We start from the raw sequence: 24,825 nt of genomic DNA on the forward strand, positions 1-24,825 counted from the left end.
ATATGTACTACATTTGTGAATATGTACATCCAAAAAAATCAATAAACTTTCAAAAAAAAAAAAGAAAAGGCTACATGGACACCTTTGGTAAGAATGTTTGCTATGGTGACTCCAATGGAGAAGCATTATGGTACAACTGCTTTCACCACCATCATCAAAAGGACAAGCAAAAGCCTCTTAATAAAAGAACCTGAGTTGTCCCCAGGTCCTATACTGGATTGGGCCTTTCAACAGTCAATCATAGATCTAGGGTGATTCATAGAATATCTCACTCCTTGCTAGACTATTGGCTACTGATGGAGCCCAGCATGCTCTAGTGCATAGTTCCAAAAGTAACAAGGCCCGAATGTGAGGAGGGGAGTTGACAGGAGTAGGAAGGAGATTAGAGAGTTTGGGGAGAGAGTAATCAGAATGCTTTATATGAATTTATGAAGTTGTCAATGAACACATTTAATTAATAGCAACAATGATAATTATTATAGTAATAACATTTAAAAAGAAATAACACTGGAAGCTGTTATTAACACTTTCTCTGCACAGCATAGACGTATCCACTACTACCTAAATGTATTTGTGGGGAATTCACTCTGAACCATGAAGGCTATCTATTATTTCCTAGAATCCCTGATCCCCAGATTTAGAACCATTTCTATACTACTGATCTAGTTCCTAACTCCTAGCTTTCTGTGTTGTGAAAAAACATATCCTTCCAGCTCACTAAGGACTGTGACAGAATGTTTCTTTATCTGAATTTCTGGAGACTAGAAGTTTAGATATAAGAGGCTTGGAAACTTTTATGATATTTGTATATATACTTTACTAGCTGACTATCCCTAATTTTAAAAAAAATGTGAAATACTCCAAACTCTGGAATATGTTTGCATGGTGAGTTGGTGCTCAGACAGTTTTGGGTTTTGGAGTTTGGGGTTAGGAATGCCTAACATGTATTTGAAAGTTTGCCTGGCAAATTTTGTCTTTGTGGATGAGTATTAGATCTGATTATGATCACAGTACAGACTCTTCGTGGCTAATTTCATGTGTCACACCCAATTACTTTGTTTCCAGGTATTATCGCTACAATTAGGGTCTGGGTTTGGTACATCAATACTGTCACTAGCAGGAGGCTGGAGAGCAGTGGTTGATGGAAGAAGACTCTGTTTAGGCTCTTGTGTGCTTTATTTTCAACTAACAAAGGTTTGGTATCTATTCTCTTATATTTGTCTCTAGCCCCCAAAATTACAACTTCCTGTTCCTGACTCTTAAGAGGATGCTGAATCATAAAGACTCAGAACAACCTAAACACAATACTTATCTGTTCAACATTCAACAGTCCTTCTTAGAAAATTTGAGTGGCATTTTCTTCCCTTTTTCTTAGAATAGAATAAACACACTTTCATGGTAGCTGTTGACTTAGGGAGATGTGATGGTATCGGTGGAACAGAAAGCAATGGTTCTGTGGGGAAAAGTGTGTTGAATTCTTCCTGTGTTCTGAACAGCTCACTTTTCTTTTTACGCTGTGATAATATTTCTATGCCAATATTACTCTTTCTTTCTATTCTTTCTTTATTTCATTTCTTTTACCTTCCTTTTCTTTCTTCTTTCTTCTCTGTCTCTGTCTCTCTCTTCTTTTCATAAAGCCTTAAAGGGAGACTTGAGGGAAATTCATAGGAGCTTAGATAAAGACACACCACCATAAGTACTGGTTTAGAGAGGTATGCTTATGACAAGGACCAGAGAAAAAAGTCCATGAAATGTTGTCCTTGGGGATGGCTCATGTTTTTATAGAGAGGTCATGGCCCTGGGGTTTCACTGCCTTGGTGGTTTAAATGAAAAAATATTTCCCATAGGTTCAAACATTTGAATACTTGGTCCCCAGTTTGTAGTGCTATTTGGGAGGATTGGGGGTACAGTTTTGATGGGAAAAGTACATCATTAGATTTGGCTTTGAGGTTTCATAACATGACTTCATTTCCAATTCGCCCTCTTCTTACTTATGGTTGCGCATGTGATCTCTCAGGTTCCTGCTCCCACTGACATGCCTGACTACCAACATGTTTCTCAGCCATGATGGACTCTTACTCCTCTGGATATGTAAACCCAAAGAAACTCTTCCTTTTATAGATTGTCTTTGTAATTTATCACAACAACAGAAAAGTAACTAATATAACTAAATTATTTAAAATAATCTATTTTTAAAACAACCCACAATATGTCTTTCCAAGATAACTGTACTCGTTAATATGCACTGATTTCTGCCTTGTATAGAAGATCAGGATAGCAAGCTGCTACTCAGATCTTTTGAGAAAAAAGAAAACCATTCTACTCCCCCCCACACACACAGAGACATGGTGGAGAGAGAGAGAGGAGAGAGAGAGAGAGAGAGAGAGAGAGAGAGAGAGAGAGAGAGAGAGAGAGAGAGAGAGAGAGAACTGAAAGGAAGGAAAAGTTTGAGAGAATGAAAATGACTTAGGTTGGCAGTTTGATTCACGGGATTTATTAGATTCACCAAACAGTCCTTATTTGAAGTGCTTTCAATCATGTCTTCCATGTATCATTGGAAATTGAATTTTTTCCCTCCTACTCACCCCATGGTCACCGCTGGAAATAAGCTGTTGCTTGTTTTTAAACAGCTCACCAGCTGCAGAGTGGGTACTGCTCTCCACTAACATGTAAGTTGTCACTTACTAAATGATGCCAACAGTTTTGCCAAGGTCAAGTCATGTAAAAGCCCATGCCAACAAAGATGGTAGTCACTAGCTCAGGTAGTTTATGTTAGACTTAAATTAATTAAAGTGACACGAAATTGGAAAATTCTGACTTTGGTGGAGCCTGCTATCTTTTTTGGGATTCAAAAACCTCATTGTGGCTAATATACACCATATTGACAGTATGGATTTAAATTATCTGTCAGTGTAGAAAGTTGTATCAAGTCAGTTAATCTACATAAGAATTATAAATGTCAAGTCAATGTATACAAGAAGTATGGATAAATACTGTGAGTTTACTGATAAGGAAATGGAGGCATTGAGAAGCAATGCAACTTGCTTAAGTTCACACAGTAAGAAGGAAAAGGAGACATGAATGCAATTGGTACTAGATCATTGCTTAAACCTACCCTGTCCTAATTCTGTTTAATAACAATAACACAGCAGATGACTTACCCTGGTTTTTACTTCATAATATGAGGGCTCTGCCCATCACTTTCTCTACATTGTCCGCAGAATCCTTGTAGCTCTATGGGCTTGGAGGTTCACATTGGTATTATTACCTCTATTCTCTTGGTATTAAAGCAAAACTTAAAAGCTAACTAGAGCTAGTAAATTGGAAGAACCGAACCGGAAATAAATGTAGGTCTTTCTGACTTAAAACATTCTCCTTGAAACGCCACCCACACTGTGATCTCTGACAGATGAGGTAAAAATAGCAACCCACCGAAGAATCATTTGCAGTGTTAGCTTTTCATGTCATCGCTACACCATCCTTTGAGGGCAACGGTTCTAAGTTGACCCTGAACTATATTTGAAAAAAAAAAACACAGATACCACCCACCTTTTTCTTTTAGACTTTATGAGGAAGGAATCTGATTCCCTCACCAGTGTGAAATGTGACAAGGTGGCCTTGGGGCCTTGAGGTACATTACTGGATGATAATGGGATTTTTCTATTTAGGGGAAAGTCGGGGAGATACTGATTAACAAGAGATCCAGTAGCTTCCATGTCGTAGAGTTACAGGGTAAGGAGATATGGTTGCTTATCCCAGACGCTTTCCTTTGTGTGTCTGTCTTTTCTACTATTTAGACAAGAGCAAGCAGGAAATGCACAGAGCAACCTGCACTTCGGGTATGGCAAGTACTTGAGTTCACACAGGAAGGAGGGGACTGAGACCTGAAAAGCAATTGGTCCTAGAGCATTGCTTAGCCATCACAGCCTACCCTAGCACTATTTAATAATAACACAAATGACTCACAGTGCTTTTTACTTAGTACTATGAGGACCCTGCCCATCATCTTCCTTACTTTGAGCTATGGAATTCTTGCTGCTCTATGATGCCTCCTTTTCCTTCTTATGTGAAAACTGTCACACCGCTGTCCAGAGAGGTGAGACAGGAGTGCATACATGAAAGCCTTGGAGCTCACACAGAGTCCAGAGTGTGCTCGCTGTGTTGACACAGTTTTTGCTTGTCTCCCTTGACGGCTGTGATCCTCTCTGATCAACAACCCTGGATGGGTGTAAGCACGGAAAGCTGTGGCTGAAGTCCCTCATCTGGTACTCTCTGGGAGAAGACAACTTCAGAGATGAGAAGAGGCCTCCAACCCTCCTCCTTCCCTTGCCCATAGCAGCCCTCCCTTCTTGAAGGAGATGGCTAAGTTCTAGTGATTGGGCCCAAGTCACTGTGGAGTAAGGAGGCTAATGAGTGGGGTTATCTTTTTAATTGTTAACATGGAGGATAATATAGTTTGGATCTTAAATGTCTCCCAGAGCACTTAGGCTACAAGTGTGAGATGTGAAGACATTAAAGTTTAGGGCTTGTGGAAGAGAGTTATGTCACTAGGGGTATGTTCTTGAAAGAGATACGAGGACCCTGGCCTCTTCCTACTTTCATCTTTTCCTGGATATTTTATTTCTCTGCTATGTGTTCCAATCATTATGCAGCATAAACCACTGACCAGAGACTGATACTCCGAAATTGTGGTCCAGAGTTACCCTTTCCCCTTTTTAGTTGATATCTATGAAGTATATATCATAACAAAATATAACATACATAACATATACGATAACATGTATATTATGTACATATTTGACACACTGCTAAGGGAAAGTAGTCAGAGCTCCTAAGCCTTAGGTATGGGGCTCAGGGATGATAAGAACATGTTTTTTGTTTTTCTACTTGCCATTAATGAAAGCCTCGGGACATTTAGGTTCCTGTAGAGCAAATAGAAGCCTTTTCATCCCTTACCTAGACACCATCAAGTGGTACAGGGCACTGACTATATTCCAAGTGGTTCCTCTGTTTTAATTTTCCAACTGAGACACAGGTGTATAAGTCAGGATGCTGGAGGAACAGGGCCCCAAAACCACCTTGGCATCTTCCCTGCTTCATTACAGACACGCAGAGTCAGGGTTCTAAGATGGTCTGGCAACCTCAGCAAGAACCATAGCAGCTAATGAACGGCTCTAAGTGGAGCATAACAGTATGATAATTATTGAGACAAACCATGTTAGTATCTAGAGTTAGATGAATTGGACATGAGGTTGAAGCATGACATACCTTGTCCAGGTAGGGAAGTATTCCCTTTTCATAGGGGGTGAAAGCTTTTCATCAGGCCATGGTACTTGGTAAATGGGTAGACTTGCCTCTTTGAGCCTGGATGAACACAGCTCATGTAGGTATAAGTATTGGATGAGATGAGGCCTTCCCTGGATTTTATTTAGGTGGTCAGCAGTAACACTTCTCATGTGACCTATTCTTCCCATCCCCATGGTAGTTGTGGAGCTGTTATTAGCTCAGCGCCTTCTAGGTGGGAGTGTGGGTCTGGAAGCCTGCCCTGGCACTGTGCTTGCCTACTTTCCTGCACAGTTGCTGCTGCCCATCTTGAGCACGAGAATCACTAGCCCTCATTGTTGAGAACCAGAGAACTCTGTTAAATCGCTGTTCACACACACTGTAGGTCACGGCACTTTGACAACCACAGTGCAGTCTGCAGACCTGCTTGCTTCCTTCTGTGGTCCCTCTTCTCCAAGCGGCAACTGCTCATTAACAATTAAAATTTAAAATGCCGGGGAGCCTTTTCCCTAAGACTTAAAGCAGCTTTTGACAATCAACACATGGGAAGGCAGAGAAAAATTCCAACTCTGCTTTTAATAAAATATACTTTTCTCATCAAAATATTTTGATAGCACGGAAAAAAAGATGCATGCTCATTAAAGTTTAATGAGTGCCTCCCCCTGCCATTTCCCATATGAGGATCACACACTATGACTCATGAGTGGTGGGTGCTGGGCATAGTTAAATGGGGACAAATTTAACTCAAACCCAGTCTCTATTGCCATGGGGATGAATGAAGCCTGAGATATGTCTGTTATTATGTAAGAACCTGGCTACAGGACCGTGTGATTTGATGGATAATAGCTTAAGATTTAGATGGTCAGATCTAGTATCATTCCAGGATGTCGAGATTTGCATTAAAAAGGGAGATGGGGGAGAACATCTGGATTCTAGCTTTCAGGCAGCTCCATTGCTGGGGTCAAACCTGAGTGTCCCAAAAGAAAATGTTTTGGAGCCAAGACTATAACTCTTGGGAGGCAGGATTTCCACCAAAGCCTTGTTCAAGGAAACAATGACAAGGCTTCATCAAACACATTCTAGACTCAATTCTAAATGTCTCTACATGCTCTGCTGAGGCTATCTTTAGTCTTTCTTGGCTCCCAACGTCTACCCTAAACAAAGCCACTTCTATGGTCTACCCTACCCTCTACACAATTCCCCCATGCTTTCCTCTGGTATTTAGATGTTTCTCTTTCCATCTCTGCTGGTGGAAAGATAACCATTCATTGATGACAGGCTATTCCCTTGATATTCTTGGTAATTCATCATAGCTGTGATCTTCCAACTTTGCAATCCACAAACCTTCCTGTCGATGCTGCCAACGCTCCTGCTTCCTATAAAAGTCCCAGTGTAAAGAACAATGTAGCCCAGAGGTCTCACATGTACTCTAAGAGAGACCTGGGAAAGAGGTTTCTGTCCTTCCCTGATCAAGTATGTCCATGAGATGGTTACTTATAAGCAACTATAGTTAAGAGCCAGTGGCATGCATCAACTGTTTACTGTGATGTAGTCATCACACGTCCTTGGCCCAGTCAACACAAAGATGCCATGATGAAAGAATTGCTATTGCCATTCTCACTTCAGTGGAAAAACAGACTCTGGGAGTCTCAGTGACTTGGTAGGGTTACATGGGTGTCCTGTGGAGAAAACAGTTTTAAATTCCCTTGGTTGCAAGGCTCATGGTTTGGTCACTGTGCTATAAGGCACTACTGTCTCTGGACTTCTGTACAATGAAGATTACGGTAATACCTACCTCGCAAATAAGATGAAACAAGGGCATTACTAAAATTCCAGTGCTTAATATCTCTCAGCTGCCATTACTACTGTCAGCATGCTTGCCTCCTCCTCTTGCCTGCAGAATGAAGCTGGAAGGATCTGTCCTCCTAACTACCTCTTTCATGTTTATCCTGTGCCTGGTATATCCGTACCCAGGATCTGTGAGAGGCTCATTCTGCTGTGAGCTCATCACTGCTTCAAAGGCAAGGACAATGTATTCTAGTCCTGGAACTCACTCTGTAGACCTCGAACTCAGAAATCTGCCTGCCTCGGCCTCCCAAGTGCTGGGACTAAAGCCAGGCGCTACCACTGCCCGGCAGCATTTTCCTAATATTTAGTGAGGTGACATGTTGTAGATAGTTTTGGACCACACGTTTTGAACCATTGTGGGCTTTATGCTTTTAGTGTGCTTGGAGTTCCTATTTTATGCCATTCATGTGACTTAGTCCTCTGCAGTGCTCTCCCACATAATAGTCCAACAGAGTATTTTCTTACCATCTTTCCAGTATTGCTAACAGCAAGCCCCTTCTTTCCCTTCCTGATCCCTCTCCGTCACTTCCAGTACATGACTGGCTTCTGAAGGATACAGCCCTGTTTCACTATGTCTCCAGTGTCACAGGCGCCTAGTATGCTACCCGTAGTTTCTGAAATCCAGACCTGTTACAGCTGGGTGATATCTGAGTGGCATTAGGGTATGCAGTCCCTTCCCCTGGACATCTCTTTACCTGTTTGGATTTACTTTAACCTTGACATTAGTGGGGTTAATGGTTAAGGCTTGTATGATAATGCCTCATCTATAGTTTTTCTAGCCCTGGACAGTACCAGATCTTCTGTCTCAGGAAATGTCTTTGACTCTGAGTTTCCACCAGAACCAGAATCCCTGCTTCTGTCATGGAAATTAACCCAAACTGAACCCAACCAACCCTGGTTCCAGTCCTGCCCTGGTTTGATAACTTGTGGAATGAGACCTCTGCAATTCTGCCATGGGGAGTTCAGTTGCTCTTAAAGAAACTTAAAAGAAAAAAAATCCAACCTTTCTAATTAATAATACCCCAAAAGATCAAAAGTATCAGTTTCTTCTATACACACATTTTATTATCAGTGGTACAATTAAATTCTATTTTGTGCTGTGGTCTGAACACTTCACAGCTCAGAAAAACTCCTGAGATCTTGGCAAGGACAAGCCATTGCTTCATAATGAGGTGAACATGAGAACTGTCTCTGGTGGGAAAGGCAGAGATCTAAGCATGGGCACAGGCTCTGCTTAACATTCCTCTAAGAGCAGCAAAAGATGCCTTTGCTGTGTGGCTGAGGGACATCTTCAAGGTCTCTGACTACAGGAGAGCCAATGTGATTCCTGCTACTGTGGTCCCTGTGCCCCGAGCTAATGAATTCATGCTCTACTGGCAATATGGCACCCCTGGAGTAACCCAAGTGCCCTGTTTTCCTGTTTAGAATTTGTTTCTGATTCCACCTACAGAATCCTGATTCTCCCTCAGCCTATACATCCACATTTGCATTCTGCCTCTTAAGGCCCGCTGTGCAGTCAGTACCAATCACAACAGGTCTAAGGTAAGTGGCTGCAGTTCAAGAACAGAAGAGATGATGACATAGAGCTTTCTAGAGGTAGAGGCTCTGACATTCTGTTCCTCAATGGGCCTTACACATATTCAGGTTTGTGTGAGCCTCATCTTAGAGTGGTCCATGTACCATCTACACACAGCCAGATTTTGAGAAGTGCATGAGACAGTTCTCACCCTGCTTCTGTAACTGGACTGCTGAGGTTGGAGACCTAGCTCTACGTCTTGATGACGATGTGATCTTGCAGGAGTTTTACAGCCTCTCCGCACTCCAGTTTTCTCACATATAAATTGGGAACATTTGTACTACCTACCTGTAGGAGTTATTGAGTGTAAAAACCTCAGTTATATATGTGATATACTTTGATAGCAGCTGCCAAGGTCCAATATATAAGCAAGCAGAGCAGCCATATTGAATGCCACACAATAGCCATTATCTTAAAAAGTGGTTCATAAGAAACAAGGCTCATCTCTCACTCCTGCCCAGGGCCTCATCTCTGGGGCCACTTAGATTATTTGGTTACTTTAGGATACTTCATGTTAGGAGGATTTATACTAGTCATTCAGTCTCTTACGAGACGAATACTCTCCAGACAACAGGGAACTTCTTTCAGGCCACATTCAGATGGCATAAAATGCCACTCTCCAAAGTGACCATTGGATGCTTGGCTTCCAGTGCTTGGAAGGGGCCTTGATACGGCTGTCTACTGATGGCACCAGAAGCTAGCCTGTGCTGCTGAGGGGCAGGTAACCCATTCCTTTGGCTTTCCTTTACCAACTCCCCTGCACAACCTGAGAAGAAATACCCTGTACTATCTAGACAACTAACTCTGCTCTCTCTGCACAACTAAAGCCATGATCCAAGTGGAAAAAACAAGCCATGGTGACAGAAGCCAGAAAATTTGTCATCTTGGTGAGTGGGGAGGACTGTGAACAGGAAAAAGCAGGAAGGAGCTTTCCAAAGAACTAGGATTCCTCTATATTTTCATCTAGCTGGTACTTATAACGGCATCTGTATATTGAGCTATTGCTCTCTCTAGCTGTACACTTCAGCTTGCCCATCCTACTGCATACAGTGACACCTTGGTGAATGACATTACTGCCCCAAATGCAGAAGGGACAGTGTAGGTAGTTTGCAAGCCTGACCCACTTTATTTTGAAGACATAAAGAGTTCTGAGTCTCCATCTCCATCACACATCCTTATCTTCCTCCACAAGTGTGTTTATACCACAGGTTATATTTATATCTGCAGTCACATCTATATATTTAAATAAGGAGAGAGGAGGAGTGTTATATGTATGTGACTATATATAGAATGGCTTGCTTCTTTCAAAGAACAGGAGGATCCTAGCTCCATTATGTCTTTTGGACACCCCCTCCTCCCCCCACATGAACGCACAGTCTGGCTACCTAACTAAGCACTTTGCCCTCCTTTCTTGTCTGAGATGTGATGTTCACTGACCTTGATGGTGACCTTGGGGATGGTCAGCACTATGGACTTTTGCTTGGCCAGGACATCCCTGGTCTCATTGATGCGTGCTGTGACGAAGAAGTGCAGAAGGCCCTGTTCCAGAAGGTGGCTCATGTACTCTCCCGCTCTGACCAGCACCTCCTTTTTCTTGACTGGAGGGAGGAAAAACCAACAAGGCTGCCATCAAGACCTGGACGAGACTGGCATATGGCTTATTTTCCCTCTCCCATCCGCCCCACATTAGCATACAAGTCACCAGGAACACAGCAAAAGTCAGATACAAAGAGTCAATCAGGGATGAGCTCTCCTGTCTCTTGGTTGAAGAAAGAATACACTGGAAATGTAATAGTCAGTGTGGTCTTACTACAGACAAGAGTTGTCAAAGTTTCCAAGCATTGCTTTTGCTGCTGTCAAATAGAAAGCATAAACAGAGATATTAAAGGTGGATTCTAGGAGCTTCCACCATGCAAGCTTTGACCTGGGTCAAGGCAATCCCAAGATGGCGGAAAAGGAGCATGGAGCTCCTCCTCTCCTCTTTGTGATTGGGAAGATCTCTGTGTGGAAACCCTACTGCTAGCTTTCAGGGTAGAGGATAAGCCCTGAAGAATCGCATGGAGGATGGGAAGTAGTCTCGTCCCCTCTCAATCTCCGTGGGGCTGAGGATGCAGAGTTGTGTCTGTAGCCTGGGTCCATTCGCTCACTCTGTGGCTCCATCTTGCATAGCCCAGGATTCTAGAGCCCAAAGGGCAGTTCTGCAGGCTGAGCCCAGGTATGGATGTCCTTAGAGACAGTGCATTTTGTCCCTTGGTGCTCCCAGGAATAGTAATAAACAGTGGTTTTCATCTGTTTTTTCTTAGGGGGATGAGTTTGGTTACTAGGTTTCCTTAGGGTAGGAAGACTTGTCCATCTCCTTTGTACCCATCACTGCAGAGGCTCTTATCATCACTTATAGTCTCAGCCTCAGGGCTGCCTTCTTCTTGGAGGCAAACCATTCTCTCAATCACAGCACTGAAGAAATGGGGCTGTGCACTAGAGCCCCAGAGAACAGTGCTCCTGAAATAGTCCATTATATAAGTGCCATGTTGTGCCACCACACAAGAAATTGTTCTAGATAAAGTTTATTAAACGCGGCAAGAGAAGGAGGAATAGATTTTCACTGTATGAGTGGTGGAGATGGGAGGCTGCCAACATCATTTATGGTGTCTGGGGAAAGCCAAGGGAGACACAGGCTGGAGCTGCCTCATCTCTTCCAAAAAGCAAAGGAAACTAAATATAGCCAAGTGACAATGATAACACCTTTGAAGGTACTGGGTGGTTTAAGTTATTCAAATCTCCCAAGCTGACTCTAGCCCACACATTCCCTTTAATCACCAGTCTGAAAAGTCTGCTTCTCATTCTCCTTAGAAAACTTTATTTGCAATAGAAGCACTGAAGAATGCTTGATTAGGGTCAGACATGTGTGATTTTGCAAAAGACTAGGATTTATTTCAGATTGCAACATGAAGTTTATTGCACGCAATTGATGCTACCTACCTACATTAATTAGTAAATTAGCAAAAGAAGAATGAGTTTCTAATTCCCTTGAAGTTATCTGGGACAAGCCCTGGGTGGTCTGACTGATGGAGCTGTATTAAAATGGGCTTAGGTTTGGGTCCCTACTTGAATGATCCAGTGGAGAAATACAATACATCATTTCAATCCATTAACTCATATAAAGTTATCCCCCAAATTTTTAATTTTTGCAGGGAGAAAGGTTTATTTTGGCTTATGATTTGAGGACATACAATCCATCATGGTGGGAAGGCCAGGAGCAAGCATGAGGCCATAGTGGCTGGTTGTGTTGCTTCTGTGGCCAGGGAATGGCTTGAGACCATCCTTTAATTAGGTTAAGGAGACAAGGAAGATTGAAAGTGTACGTGTGAGGTTGGAAAGGGGATGTGCTCTATTTCTGGTGTAGAGAGATGTGATGGATTATAGACAATTCCACTCAGGACCCCAGTTCACACCCATTGGTTCAATGTCCATGCCCAGGGGGGATCTAGGTTCTGTTACCTTCATGTTTGTAACCATTTTAACCCTGCCTGAGTTTTCCACTATGTTGGAAGGTAATAGGAATATCAAGGCATTTCACACCTGCCATTCATGGAGTTTCGTCCACTCCTTCCTCTCATGTGTACAGGCCAATCAGGTGGACTCTATCTTCAGGCCTTGTGCAGATCAGACTTGTTCTTAGCACTGTCAACATGACCACCACATTTCAACTGAATGATGATTAGAACATCCTAACTGGCCTTCAAGCTTCATGTCTGCTTCTGTGAGCTTCTCATCACAGCAGCCAGTGTGATCTTTCTTATTTATTAATTTAGAGAATTATCATTGTGTGTGGGCTTAAGCATATTTCTTCTTCCACCATGTGGAGGATATAACTTAGGTGGCCAGGCTTGGTGGCAGGAAATAAAGCCCAAGTTTGTATGAGGGGGATATTCCTTATATGAGTTAAGCCAATCATTCTTCAGGGCTGCTTTTGTTCCTTTTTGAGTCTGATTTTGTTATTGTATAGAGGCTTGGAAATTTATAAAGAAAATAGATTTAGTTGTCCCATATTAGTGGTTGGAGCAGCCAAACAGCATAGTGCTGGCATTACAGGAAGGGAACTGGTCATGTCCATAAGGGGCCCTGCTTGCAAAACAGCCCTACTTTATAATAAGCTGCTCTCCCAGGATTGACTCACTCCACAGACCAGCACCAATCCTTCCAAGGTCAATTAGGATCACATATCCTAGTTATCTTCCACAAGGCTGTGCCTCTTAAGGGCTCCACCTTCTCCTATCATCATTTTTCACACTGAGGACCAAGCCAACTCAAACAAGAATTTTTTTTCATCCTTTGTGTCTCACTGAGCACATTAGATATCCTATGACACCAATGGGATTCTTCTGGCTTGAATAACCTCCATCAGGTCTCTGTTCCACACCACCCTATTAGAGAGATATTTTTTTTTGTGTGTGTGGTTATGATACCTTCAAGGCTGACACACCTCTCCCTCTTACTCTGTTTTGTTTTCCTATTACACATATAATCAAATGTTGCAGTTGCTAGCTTGCTTGGTTCTTTATTGCCTTCTTATAAGACCAGAAACTCTGCAAAGATGTGCACTCCCCAGTGTCCAGCATATTTTAGAACCTGGATGCTCTAGTTTGCTTTGTGTTGCTGTGTTAAAATACCATGGCCAAAAATAACTTAGGGAGGAAAGGGATATTTGGCTACAGTGGAGAGAAGACAGGGATGGAACTCAAGGTAGGACCCCAGAGGCAGGGACTGAAGCAGAGACCAAGGAGAAGTGCTGCTTACCGGCTTCCTTCCTGTTTGTGAGCCAGCTTTCTAATACAGTCCGGGACTATCAGTCCATGGGTGGCACCACCTACTATGGGCTATGCCCTCCTCTATCAATTTGTGACTAAGAAAACACCCCGACAGACGTGCTTGCAGGCCAAACTGATGTAAACAATTCCTTTGCTGACGTTTCCTCTTTCCAGGTATGCCAATCAAGATTAGCCATGGATCTGGCCTGGCAGGGATTGGGCTAACAATTCTGTAGTGTGGGTGATATTGCTCCCATACAGAAACAAGGGGAGAGAACCCAGATCACTTAGGCAACCTGCCCAGGGACACACTTCTAGAGGTGATACAGTCATGCCTTACAGTTAGACTTATCTAATTCCCAGAATCAATGTGTTTTCCTCTTCTCGGGAAGCATGGGAGCTGTTTCCCCTTCAGTCCTACATGCTGACTACTCTTTTTGGTGAGGAGCCTTTCCTATCCATTGGGATTAAAAAAAAAAGCCAAATCTAGTTTCCAAAGAAAATGCCATGGTGATTTCTCTATTGTTAGCTACATCACCAAAGTTAGAAATACTCACCTTTTTCAATTTAGTTTTCTTGGAATCTGACTTTTTAGGAATAGGTTTTCATTTTCTCTGGGAACACATCTCTGGTTCTGCTGGGGCTAAGGAGCTCAGGAGCAACAAGAGATGTGTGATTGGCTTGTTGGTAGGATGGAGCCTGCTTGCTTGTCTCTGCTTTCAGAACAGTATTGCTTCTATATCCCCTTTCTTCTTTCTTTTCCAGGACTACATGTTGGATCCAGGAGACACAGTGCCCCAAATTGTCAACTGCTTTCTAGTTTTCTCTGACTCAGCTCTCTTCCTATAGTTCTCCCTGTTAATTATTTTTTTTATGCTCAACATAGGCCTGAATATTGACTCCACCACTCCACTCTCAGAAAAAAAAAATGAGACCTTTCAAAATTGCCATCCCCAATGCATCCTGCAGCATGCCAGTCCTGTTCTGCTTCTAGCATCCCAAATTCATTGCGTACAGCAGTGAAAAGCCCAGACATTTGTATGGGAAGCGGGGAGAATGAACAGGAACGAGACCCTACTAGGGATAGCTCTGAGCAGACTTTGAGATGGCACATAATATCTCTTAGGCTTTCCCTTCCAGTGGTCCTCCCTGGATCAGGCTGATGAGTTATTAAAAAAAAAAATAGCTTTGGGGAGGGGAGCTGGGGGAGGCTCAATGTATCAAGCTCTTGCTACATAGCATAGGACCAGAGTCTAGATCTTCAGTGTCCATGTTAGAGCTGGTTACTCATGATGATTGGCTGTAACTGCAAACAGAGATGGGATCCCCAGTGTAAAGTAGGTAAATAGGCTAGATACAGTTGGTGAGCTTTGGGTTTAGTGGGAGACTCTGCCTTAAAATATAAGTTACAGAGGGATTATAGAAGATGCCTGAGGGTGATGTAGCCTCTGTGGCAAGTTCAGATCTCAAATGCCGGTTCTGTTTTAGGAGGTCTGGTGGGCCCTAAGGCTTAAGATGTTGGTGCTGTGGGTAAATAGACCACACTCCAAATATCAAGAGATGAGTTTCCATTAAATTCTCCAACTCACAGTACTCTAAGCTTAGAAGATTTCAGCATTCATTTCTGTTCAGAGCCACAAAGATAAGAGGATTGAGTGTTTTCTAGGACCACCCCTTCAATGTGGCCCCTAACACTGAGATCTGGTGAGAACCAGAGCTTTGACAGTATTGACAGTGAGACATAGAATAAGGCAACAAGTCCTGGAGAGACCCACACATTAGTTAGCTTACAGGAGAAGGGATTCAGTGTCTCTTCAAAGGACTCCTTCTTGAACTCTTTCTTGGATACTCCAGTGTAGAAGGTGATGTTGCCGGAAAGATAGGCCACGATGGTATACAGATTGGAGCTATTGTTTTGGAAGGTAATAGTCACTTTGAAGTCCTTTCCCAGCACAGCATTTTCCACATCAAAGTTCATGTCCACATCAGACCTTGATTTGACAACACCTTCAGTGTTGAGGGTCTTCTTGGCTCCATACATCAGAGCAGTTTCAAGGGCTAGTCTCTCTTCTTCTTGGCCTAGGAGAGATCCACAGATAATGAAAGGGAAAGGGAATACACTCCATGAGGAAGACACCAACCCAAAATGCACTCTGTGCTACCCTTGCTGACTGATGGCCTTTCTCTCATAGAAAGGTAGATGTAACCACTATCATTGGGTTAGGTTCTGCAAAACCAAGTTCTCAGATAGGCAGTGGCCAGTCAGGCTCTCAGGATACTTGATGTTCAGGCAAGCTATATCTGTTTGGAAGGCTACTAAGAGGTTTACACCAGTGAGCCAATCTCTTGGACCATTATTTCTGAACTTGGCAAATTCCAAATTACTTCCCTCCCTGAGTCCCTGCCAGGAAGTTAGAACTAGGGTCAAGTAAGCAAAGATTTGCGAGATAGTGGCCACTTGCCATGCCACCTCCTATCATAGATATTTCTACTAGCTATGGACCTCTCTGTCCCTTCAATCTGTCTCTTATTTAATTTCTTCCATTTTCTTTCTCTCTATTTTTTGTTTTTACTTTGTTTTTTTTTGTTTTTTTTGTTTTGGTTTTGGTTTTTCAAGACAGGGTTTCTCTGTGTAGCCCTGGCTCTCCTGGAACTCACTCTGTAGACCAGGCTAGCCTCAAATTCAGAAATCCGCCTGCCTCTGCCTCCCAAGTGCTAGGATTAAAGGTGTGTCCCACCACTGCCCAGCCCCATTTTTTCTTTCTTAAGATGATTTTCAGGCTGGGATGGGTCCTTCTAGGCCCTTCTTTACCTCCTGCAGTACCCATCAATCTACTCTACTTCAAGGTACTAGGTTCTGGTCAACTGTTAATCTTACCCTTCCCAAGGACTCCTGGGTTGGACCCTTGGAGGAAGTTTGATTCAACCTTTTGAAGGTCTACAGCTTTCCTGAGTTTACAAAGTTACTGAGCCCTACAACTTTGTTAGCTCAAAATCTTCCAGTTGCCTCTCGCTGAGCACAAGGAATTGAGGCACCACTGTTGGAATGCTGCTCTGCCCTAACACAGTATGAAGCTTAGGTATGGTTTGAGCAAAATGTCTTATGGTCAATTTCTGAAGGGATAATAGGGATAGAGAGGCCAGAGAGGGAGAAAGAAGGAGAGATAGTGGAGAAGGCAAGGGAGGAAGAGTAGGCAAGCATGGTGATATGCATCTGTAATCTTTGCACTTGGGAGTCTGAGGCAGGAAGGTCGTTCAAGGACAGCCTGATCTACCTGGTGAGATTCTGCCTCAAAAACCAAAGGATGGGAATACAGCTCAGTGGATGAACACTTGTTAGCATGAATAAGGTTCTATTCCATACACAGCTTTTCAAACACACACACACACACACACACACACACAACCATGTAGGAGTGAGCAAGAGAGAGGGGAGCAGAGACACAGAGAGGAAACATACCAACACTGAGAAAGGGAAAGGAGCAAAGACAGAGACATAGACATAGGGAGAAAAAAAAGAATGAGCGTGGGAGGCAGCAGGAAACAGAGACCCAAGTGTGACCTCAGATGGGGCTGTGCTCAGACCCTGACTACATGACAAGCTGTAGAATAGCAATACCTCCAAAGTTTGGATAAAGTACTTGGCTACAGGAGCAGGCTCTTGGAAGTACAAAAGATGGATGGCCCTTCTCTTTTTCTATCCTAAGCATCTCTCTCCATAGCTTCTTTCATGGTGGAGGACAGAGATGAAAAGATGGAGGCAAATTCTTTGGCTAATGAAAGCTAGGTTTGAGAATAGCTGGGTGTGGGAAAATCGCATTAAGATAAGAATGTTGGCTTTTCTAATAGTGCTAATTTAAAGATGTTATCTTCTACTATACTAAAAATTAAATAGGATAATTAATAACTGAATTCAATAATGGTGAGGAGGGTAATGGATGCTATAAACTATCAGTAAATGCTAATTACATGGCAGACCATGGGATGTGTGCTTTCTTGCAACAGCTCTGCTAAGCTTCATAACAACCACAAGCTGGGCATTGTGAGTACCACCAGTGATATAAGGGTATGCACATTACAGGGCTCTGTGTGTGTGTGTGTGTGCGCGCGTGTGTGTGTGTGTGTGTGTGTGTGTGTGTGTGTGTGTGTGTGCCGTAATCTTCTCTGTCATGACTGCAAGAAAGTGCCAGAAACAATAGGCCTAGAACCAGAATTGGCTCAGGAATATGTTAATGAAACCAATGGAGGAAGACAGGAAGGGAAGGAAGGAGGGAGAACCCAGCTGTAAAAGTTCAGCAAACTACTTCAGCAGCGATCAACTGGCAAACAAGTCCGTGAGAAGGAGAACATTAACAATTATCACTTTGGATGACAGCCAAGTATGCATTTAGCCAAAGCACAGGAAGTCCATTGAAGCATCAAACAAAGAACCAGAGAGGGGCGGCTGCCTAGGGAGAGAGGAGCTGAGCTGGCCCAGGTGTGAGAACTGGGCAAAGCCAGGCTTGTGCTCTGAGCAACCTGAGAGGCTGGGCTGACAGAGCATATTCTGTCTTCCTCCTGTACTGTGAGTGGGACAGTTGCAGGCTGGCAGGCCACTCCAGGCAGGAGAGAATGGCAAGGTTTGTCAGGACCTGAAAGAGTTTCCCTGCTTTGCAGCAGTTATAGAGAGTGCTCTGGCGTCCCAGCAACGATAAAGAGTTATCTAGAGCAAGACTTTGCTTCCCGAGATGCCTTGGTGTTCTGTAGGAGCAGGGTCAACATTACCTCCCCTGAAACTATATTGTTAACTAATCCTTTCATGTTGGATGAAGCATCGTCGTCTCACTGTCCTGGCTATAGTCTCAGTACCCTCTCCTCCAAGGTTCTCATTACTCTGAGAACACAGCCCCAGACCCCAGGTCTCACACCAACGAGTTTCCAGCTTTCTTTCCTTTTCCTCAGAACAGTACTTGCTCTGTGCTATGTCACCTCCCTCTGAAAACACAGACTCGAGGAGGGCAGGAATGCCATCTGTCTTGCCACCTTTGTATCACTAGGACAGAGTTCCTGCAGGCACGGAGGATTTGGAGGAGGGAGGCTTGCAGGTATGTTAATTTCAGCACAAGGCAGAACTTTTGTCTCTATCACTGCTGTGGAGTGTACCCAGCTTAGCTGACCCATGAGAGCACAGCTCAGGGACTACCCCTTTGGCTATGTCACAACTTTGGAGTCCTGGGGATAGACATTGGGCTAGGCACCACTCTGAAAGAACCCTTCACTCACAGGTATAGAGGGATAAGTGAAGAGCTAACACTTAGAGATTTATATAGATTTGTAGATCACAGGTGCTGGGATAGACATTGTCATGTGGAACCTGGAGACATGAGACATGAAGCACACTTAGATTGTCTGGGTGGCATAGGAACCCTCTTTTCACCATAGTGGGTAATGACAAGGAGGCATGCAAGAGCCTGGCTCCCCGGGGACTGTGGCAGCTGCTTATCTGGCTATTGTATGTGGCAGCTCTGGATGATCAGGCAGTGCAACAAGAAGACCAAAAAGTCAGCTAGCGAGGCTTTCTGGGCTATTCTTGGATCATTCTGAAGCCACTGGGAAGACAGTAGGCTATTTTATCTGCTTTGATGGGTTCAGGCTTACATGTCACTGAGTACCACTTTTGTGGAGAGAAAGGTTTACACTGAGGAGGGAGTTGTAAGCTTGGCTAATTTTCCAGGCAAAAACATAGACTGAAATACCCGGAGCACTATGGTAGCAATGATAGCATTACCATTAAAAGGTGAAACTAGCTCATCCTGGACCCTCATCATGTGCTAGGCTCTGTATTGAGGTTTTCTACATAGGATGCTGTTTGAGTCTCCTAGCATCGCTATGGAACCAGAGAGAAGAGGTGAACTTGAGAGCTGTTTCAGATTGGGCAAGTAGAGGATTTGCTACCTAATTCTGTGGTAGCTAGATGTGGGAGCATAGCTGTTGTCTTTTCTGGGGTAGAAAGTGAAGAATGAATGGGCAAGGCAGGGGAGTGGACAGGAGGAAGAGGAAGTAGACTTTGGAATGATTCAGCTTCAGGTTTTTGTGTCATAGAGAAGGCCTGGGGTGAGATGCTGATTTGGGAGTGGTCACTAGATCCCTAAGAGACAACCACAGTTATCCAGGGTTAACATACATTTGGTAGGCATGGGGTCCACAGAGGGTAGCCAGAATCAAGGGCCTCTGGAGGAGAGTGGAGAAAGGTAAGGCTAGTGAGTGCTGCAGTAAACACAACAGGGGTTATATTGGAGAGAGGAGGGTTCTGTTATAGAAAGAAGAAAAGAATGTCAAGAAAGGGCTGAACATCATCAGGAAGTTAGGTAACCAGGATGGTACCTGCAGACACTGATCCCATATGATGCTGTGCAGTCAAAAGAGGCTTCAAGGGTGTTCTGTTTGCAGATAGGGTCCAGAGCAGAGGAAGGGACAGACTAGATACAATTCCTCACCCCACTTCCCAGGTCTCTCAAGATGTGGGATGGCAGATGCTGAAGAGCACAGAATGAGCATGTATAAAAGGTGATACAATGTTACAAATGGTTTTGTGAGGAGAAATAATCTGAATATAGGAGATGCCTAAATGCTTTTTGGAGGGAGAGAGGGGTGGGGAGGAGAAAGAGAGAGGGAGAGAGACAGAGACAGAGAGAGACAGAGAGAGACAGAGAGAGAGAGCAATAGCTGAGTAAGGATGGAGTAAAGAGGGAACACATCCAGATACCATCATAAGAGAGGACATATTGCCTCAGAACATTTTCAGAATTCTGGTTTTCAAAGTTTTAACATTTCTTAATCTCACATTTTGAAAAAAAAAAGTTAAAACTGATACTAAGTTTTATTTGAAGTGAAAAATAGTCTCTCCACAGTTTAACTGTTTCTCAGTCCATCCCTGCATTTTGTTAATTTCTTTCCTGTCCTCATTCATTTCCACATTTTAGTGTACATCATCCCTATATGTAGATTCAGAGATGTTACAAAAGATACACCCTGAGATCCAGAGTGGCAAATCGATAGCCACGAGCAGTTACTGCTGGCATTTATTGTATACTTGGAGCAGATATCAATAATCAATCTCCTTCCCCATTCTATGCCTATGGAGTCCTTGGAGTCTCAGAATAGCACTCCACTGGGCTGTTAGCTCAGTAGAAAGTGATGTATGTGTGTCATCTTTGGACAAGATATGCGTTCTCCTCTTGGGATCAAATCTTAACCCAGAAGGTGGTCAAAATGTCTCTCACAATTAATCACATGTAGTAGGAATTTCTAGTTGAATCAAAACACCTCCCACCCTATCCCTGAACTCACCTTCTTGTTGAGGAGTAGGATGGTAGACCTCAGTAGCCTTCCTCATGGTGAGCTGAACAATGTGTTTAAACATTTGTATATCACAGGCTAAACCTCAGCTTCTCTTTCACAGGTGTGTGACCTCCTCCCTTAATGGCTGATCCTGCCCCGTACCTATTTGGCCTCCATGGTCACCTCTGGGGCTGACAGTTAATGGTAGCTGGGCTCTGCATGTTTTCTCTGTTTCCAGCATCACCCATTGCTGCCCCTCTCTAGCATCCGATCCCAAGGCTAAGCACTGCTCACAGGACTGGTGAGTTCATGTCTCATCCACCACTCACCCTCTACAATCCCATTAGTAGAAAAGAAGAGCAGTTCATACCACCATTCTGCATCACTCATTTTTCCCCAAAGAACTCTTTCCTCAAATTCTTATTCATTCTTTGGATACGAGTTTTAGTGCTGGGACTCAAACAAGGCAAATTCTCTCCTACTGAGCCTAGACTAGAGTTTCAGTCACACTGAACACAGTAGGTGCCACTTCAGTGTGTCGAATGACCTCGTGGCATTAAGGGGGACAGTTTAACAGAATGGGACCAAGTGAATTGTTCTGACCATTCTGCTCACACCTCAGCATGGTACACAGTTTGCATCCTGAGTATTGCGAGCATTTCCCAACCCTTTTCTGGTTGGGTGTCCTCTGCACCTGTATCATCTGTCCACACTGTGTCACAGTACCTCCCTTCTGGCATGACAAGGACTGGACTCTGCTTTCCTCCACAGAAAGCACACAGCCTGGCTATGGTGTCCCCAGGCCCATGGGGAGTGTGCTGTGGGGTTGAAGCAGGTTGTTGGCTGGCTGCTGTGGCCCCAGCTGGTTTCTTCCCCATCCTCTAAGAATTTTCCCTTTTGCTTTCCTAATTTTTTCCCTTGCATTTCTGCAAGAGAAGGCATCACTTGCTTGCTTGGTTTTATTGTGTTTATATCATTTTTAACTTTCTTTTTAGAGAAAAGTCAAAACACCAAGGAGGGAGAGACATTTTCTTTTGTGTGTTTCTACTGCGCAGTGGATGATTACCAAATGCAGAGAGACTGAACCATTTCAGAAAATCAGGAAACATTCACGAGTTCAGGTGACAAAAATTCTAAACTTCAACACTGCACACCCACCTCAGTTCTGCAGGCTTTATAATGCAAATTACCTTTGTAAATAAGATCGAGAAGGCAGTATAAAACATTTAAAACAAACCCTGTACACATTAGCACTTCAGGAATGCCAATGAATATCTAGAATATGGTAACGAGTCATATTTTTTACTCATTCACTAAAATAAATGCCATTCTTAAGAATCTCTGAAGGTGAACCATTTCCAAAAGATATTGTGTCTTTCTGTTCTCGAGACAGCTAGCATCCTCAATTGGCTGGCAGTGAGTGTTCTAAGAAGCTAGAAGTGGGGTATTAAGGTCTGCGGTACTCTAAGCCTCTAGATCTGTGTTGCATTTCCCTGTCTTTGACTATGGTTCTGCTTCCTGAAACCCAGTTCTGACTTCTTTAAATGAGGTCTTTTCCCACTCTCATTTCTTTGGACTCGTTTGATAGGACCCAGTGTTTCTCTGTTCCACACCCTCCTCTTATAATGATCCTCCTTTCTGTGTGGGGACAGAAACTGTGTCCTTTTCACTGTTCGGATTGTGGGGCTATTCCTGCTTTAGATGTAATTAAACACAATACTACCGTTTGAAAAGTACGCCACAATAAAAGTCACCAGCCCCTCACCATAACATTATTTTGTAATTGAAACTAGCTTTTAATATAATTGTCTTAAATTAGTAAGATGGTACTATCTTATGAATGTCTCCTATATATCAGAAGATTTCAATGACAACTCAACGGAACAATGGGCTAAAAATAGTCCATAAAGTACTCAGCAAATGTGAGGTAGTTTCTTAAATTTCTATTATTTAACTAAGTTGATATAATGCAGATAGTGTGCTTTAATGAGATTACTTAAACATTAAGGCTCATGTAAGCAAGCACACATTCTAGGTAGTCTGCTGAAATAGAACTAGAAACAAATTCACTTCACAAGCCAGGGGAAAAGAAATTTTGCTCAAAACAAGTGAGCAAAATAATGAAGAACTGTGGGTGTCTGCTGCTTGTGAGAGTTTATGTTTCTGCCCTTAATGTCAGATGCTGCTGATGCCAGGGCATTCTCTGGAACATATTTCATCTTGACAGTGAAAAAGCACTAAGTGGAATTGGGAAAAATACATTTGGCTGTAGTAAATTACCTTCTTGAAATTTGTAAGTATCCGTGATATCCTGCATGCCATCTCCTCCAATTTGCTTGGTCACAATTAGTTTCCCGATATGGGTGGCATCCACAGTCTCCACCACATGAGTGCCATCCTTCTTAGCTGTGATGTAAACAAGATCACTGTTGACCTGGAAACAGGAGAGAAGAGCATTAACCACTGCCAAGTGTTTTTGTTTCTAATTGTGGTATTTACAATCGCTAAAACATGTATTAGCATGGATGTTCATTATAGGTACAAATGTCGTACACATAGACAAGGACACTATTTAGCCATAAAATGCATAAAACCCTACCATTTGTAGCAGCGGAGTGCAGGTCTCTCTGGAAGACATAATGCTAAGTGAAATAAGCCAGATACAGAAAGGCAAAAGCTGCACATTCTCACTTACTTGTGGAAACTGAAACATTGCCTTTGAAGAAGAGAGGAGTGGACTAGGGTTACAAGAGCCAAGGAAGTGAAGGGGAAGGCATGAAAAAATTCAGTCAGGGGCACCAAAATTCAGTTGGAGGGAAAAAAACTCCTGAGTTTTCTATGGTTCCGGTTAATACAATCTGTGATACATATGGGAATGTTAAGAAGAATATAAACTCCCAACACATAAACTGATTGAAGAACAGGGATTATTGTCATCATTTGTCACACACATTACCATCTCAAACCACACACAGATGCACAAATATCATGGTTCAGTTGGGAAACAAAGAAACAAAAAGCAAATTTCTCATCTCTAAAATCTTTAATGTTCTGTGTTGTAGACATCCAGAGCATTGAATTGTGCTCCTTTATATACCAGTAGTGAAGCCACAAGACAAGCTCTTTTTAAAATCATCCTGGGCCTAGAGAAATGATTCTTTCCATAGAGGTGTGTGCCATTCCAGCTGATCACCTGAGTCTCAGAACCCATGTAAAGATGCTAGGACAGAACCAGAATCACAGGCCTCTGATCGCCATATACATGCTATGGCATGCAGTGCCCTCCCTCCCTCCCTCTCTCTCTCTCTCTCTCTCTCTCTCTCTCTCTCTCTCTCTCTCTCTCTCTCTCTCTTTCATACACACACACCAATAATAATAAAGATGCTTAAAAACTTATGAAGGGGAATCCACTTTAGATTAGTCATAACTCGGGAGAATATCTAAGGCTGGTACATTATCAGTGAACCTTTCTTTCTTTTTTTTTTTCTTCCTTTCTCTTCCTGTTAAATTCAACCCTATTTGGAAACTGGAAGTATCTGGTTTATTCGTTGCCTTTCTGGACCCTGCTAAGGTAGTGAAGGGTTTGCAACCTACTTGTAGGAGGGGAAAAAGTCAGCTGGAGGGCTTCCTGGGAAGAATTCTAGCTGAACTGCCACATAAGGGCCGAGGCACATAGGAGAGTGTGCCCCCTTCCTCCCTCTCATCGGGAGTGCCATACGGCTTGGAGCTATTGTCTACCAGGGACAGAAAAGCTTGGTCATTCATGAGAAGCTAGAGGAGAGGACAGAGGTTTGCAGGCCCAATAAGCCATTCAAAGGGACCAATCTTGGACTGCCCACTTCAGGATTTCTTACATAAGAAAAAAAACCCTGTTGGTTTCAGTCGTATTAGAGGTATTAATTGTAGCAAAATGTATTTTAGTATGTAATTAAACCATCTAGGAGGAATTCAGACAATTCCTGGTGATTCAGCATCTAAACGAGGCTGTTT

The 24,825-nt window shown here is 43.1% G+C and overlaps 1 protein-coding gene across 1 annotated transcript in view; it reads right to left on the minus strand.

Moving 5' to 3' along the window:
* F13a1 (coagulation factor XIII A chain) overlaps window positions 1-24,825 on the minus strand; it is a 176,230-nt gene that overhangs the window by 23,114 nt on the left and 128,291 nt on the right. Inside the window, exons 11-13 of the mRNA XM_031358440.1 lie at window positions 23,116-23,269; window positions 15,307-15,594; window positions 10,145-10,305 (exon numbers count right to left, since the gene is read on the minus strand). Of these exons, the coding sequence (XP_031214300.1) occupies window positions 10,145-10,305; window positions 15,307-15,594; window positions 23,116-23,269 (603 nt within the window). The remainder of the gene's footprint in view (window positions 1-10,144; window positions 10,306-15,306; window positions 15,595-23,115; window positions 23,270-24,825) is intronic.

The sequence above is a fragment of the Mastomys coucha genome, unplaced genomic scaffold (genome assembly GCF_008632895.1).
Source record: "Mastomys coucha isolate ucsf_1 unplaced genomic scaffold, UCSF_Mcou_1 pScaffold7, whole genome shotgun sequence".
Classification (NCBI taxonomy): domain Eukaryota; kingdom Metazoa; phylum Chordata; class Mammalia; order Rodentia; family Muridae; genus Mastomys; species Mastomys coucha.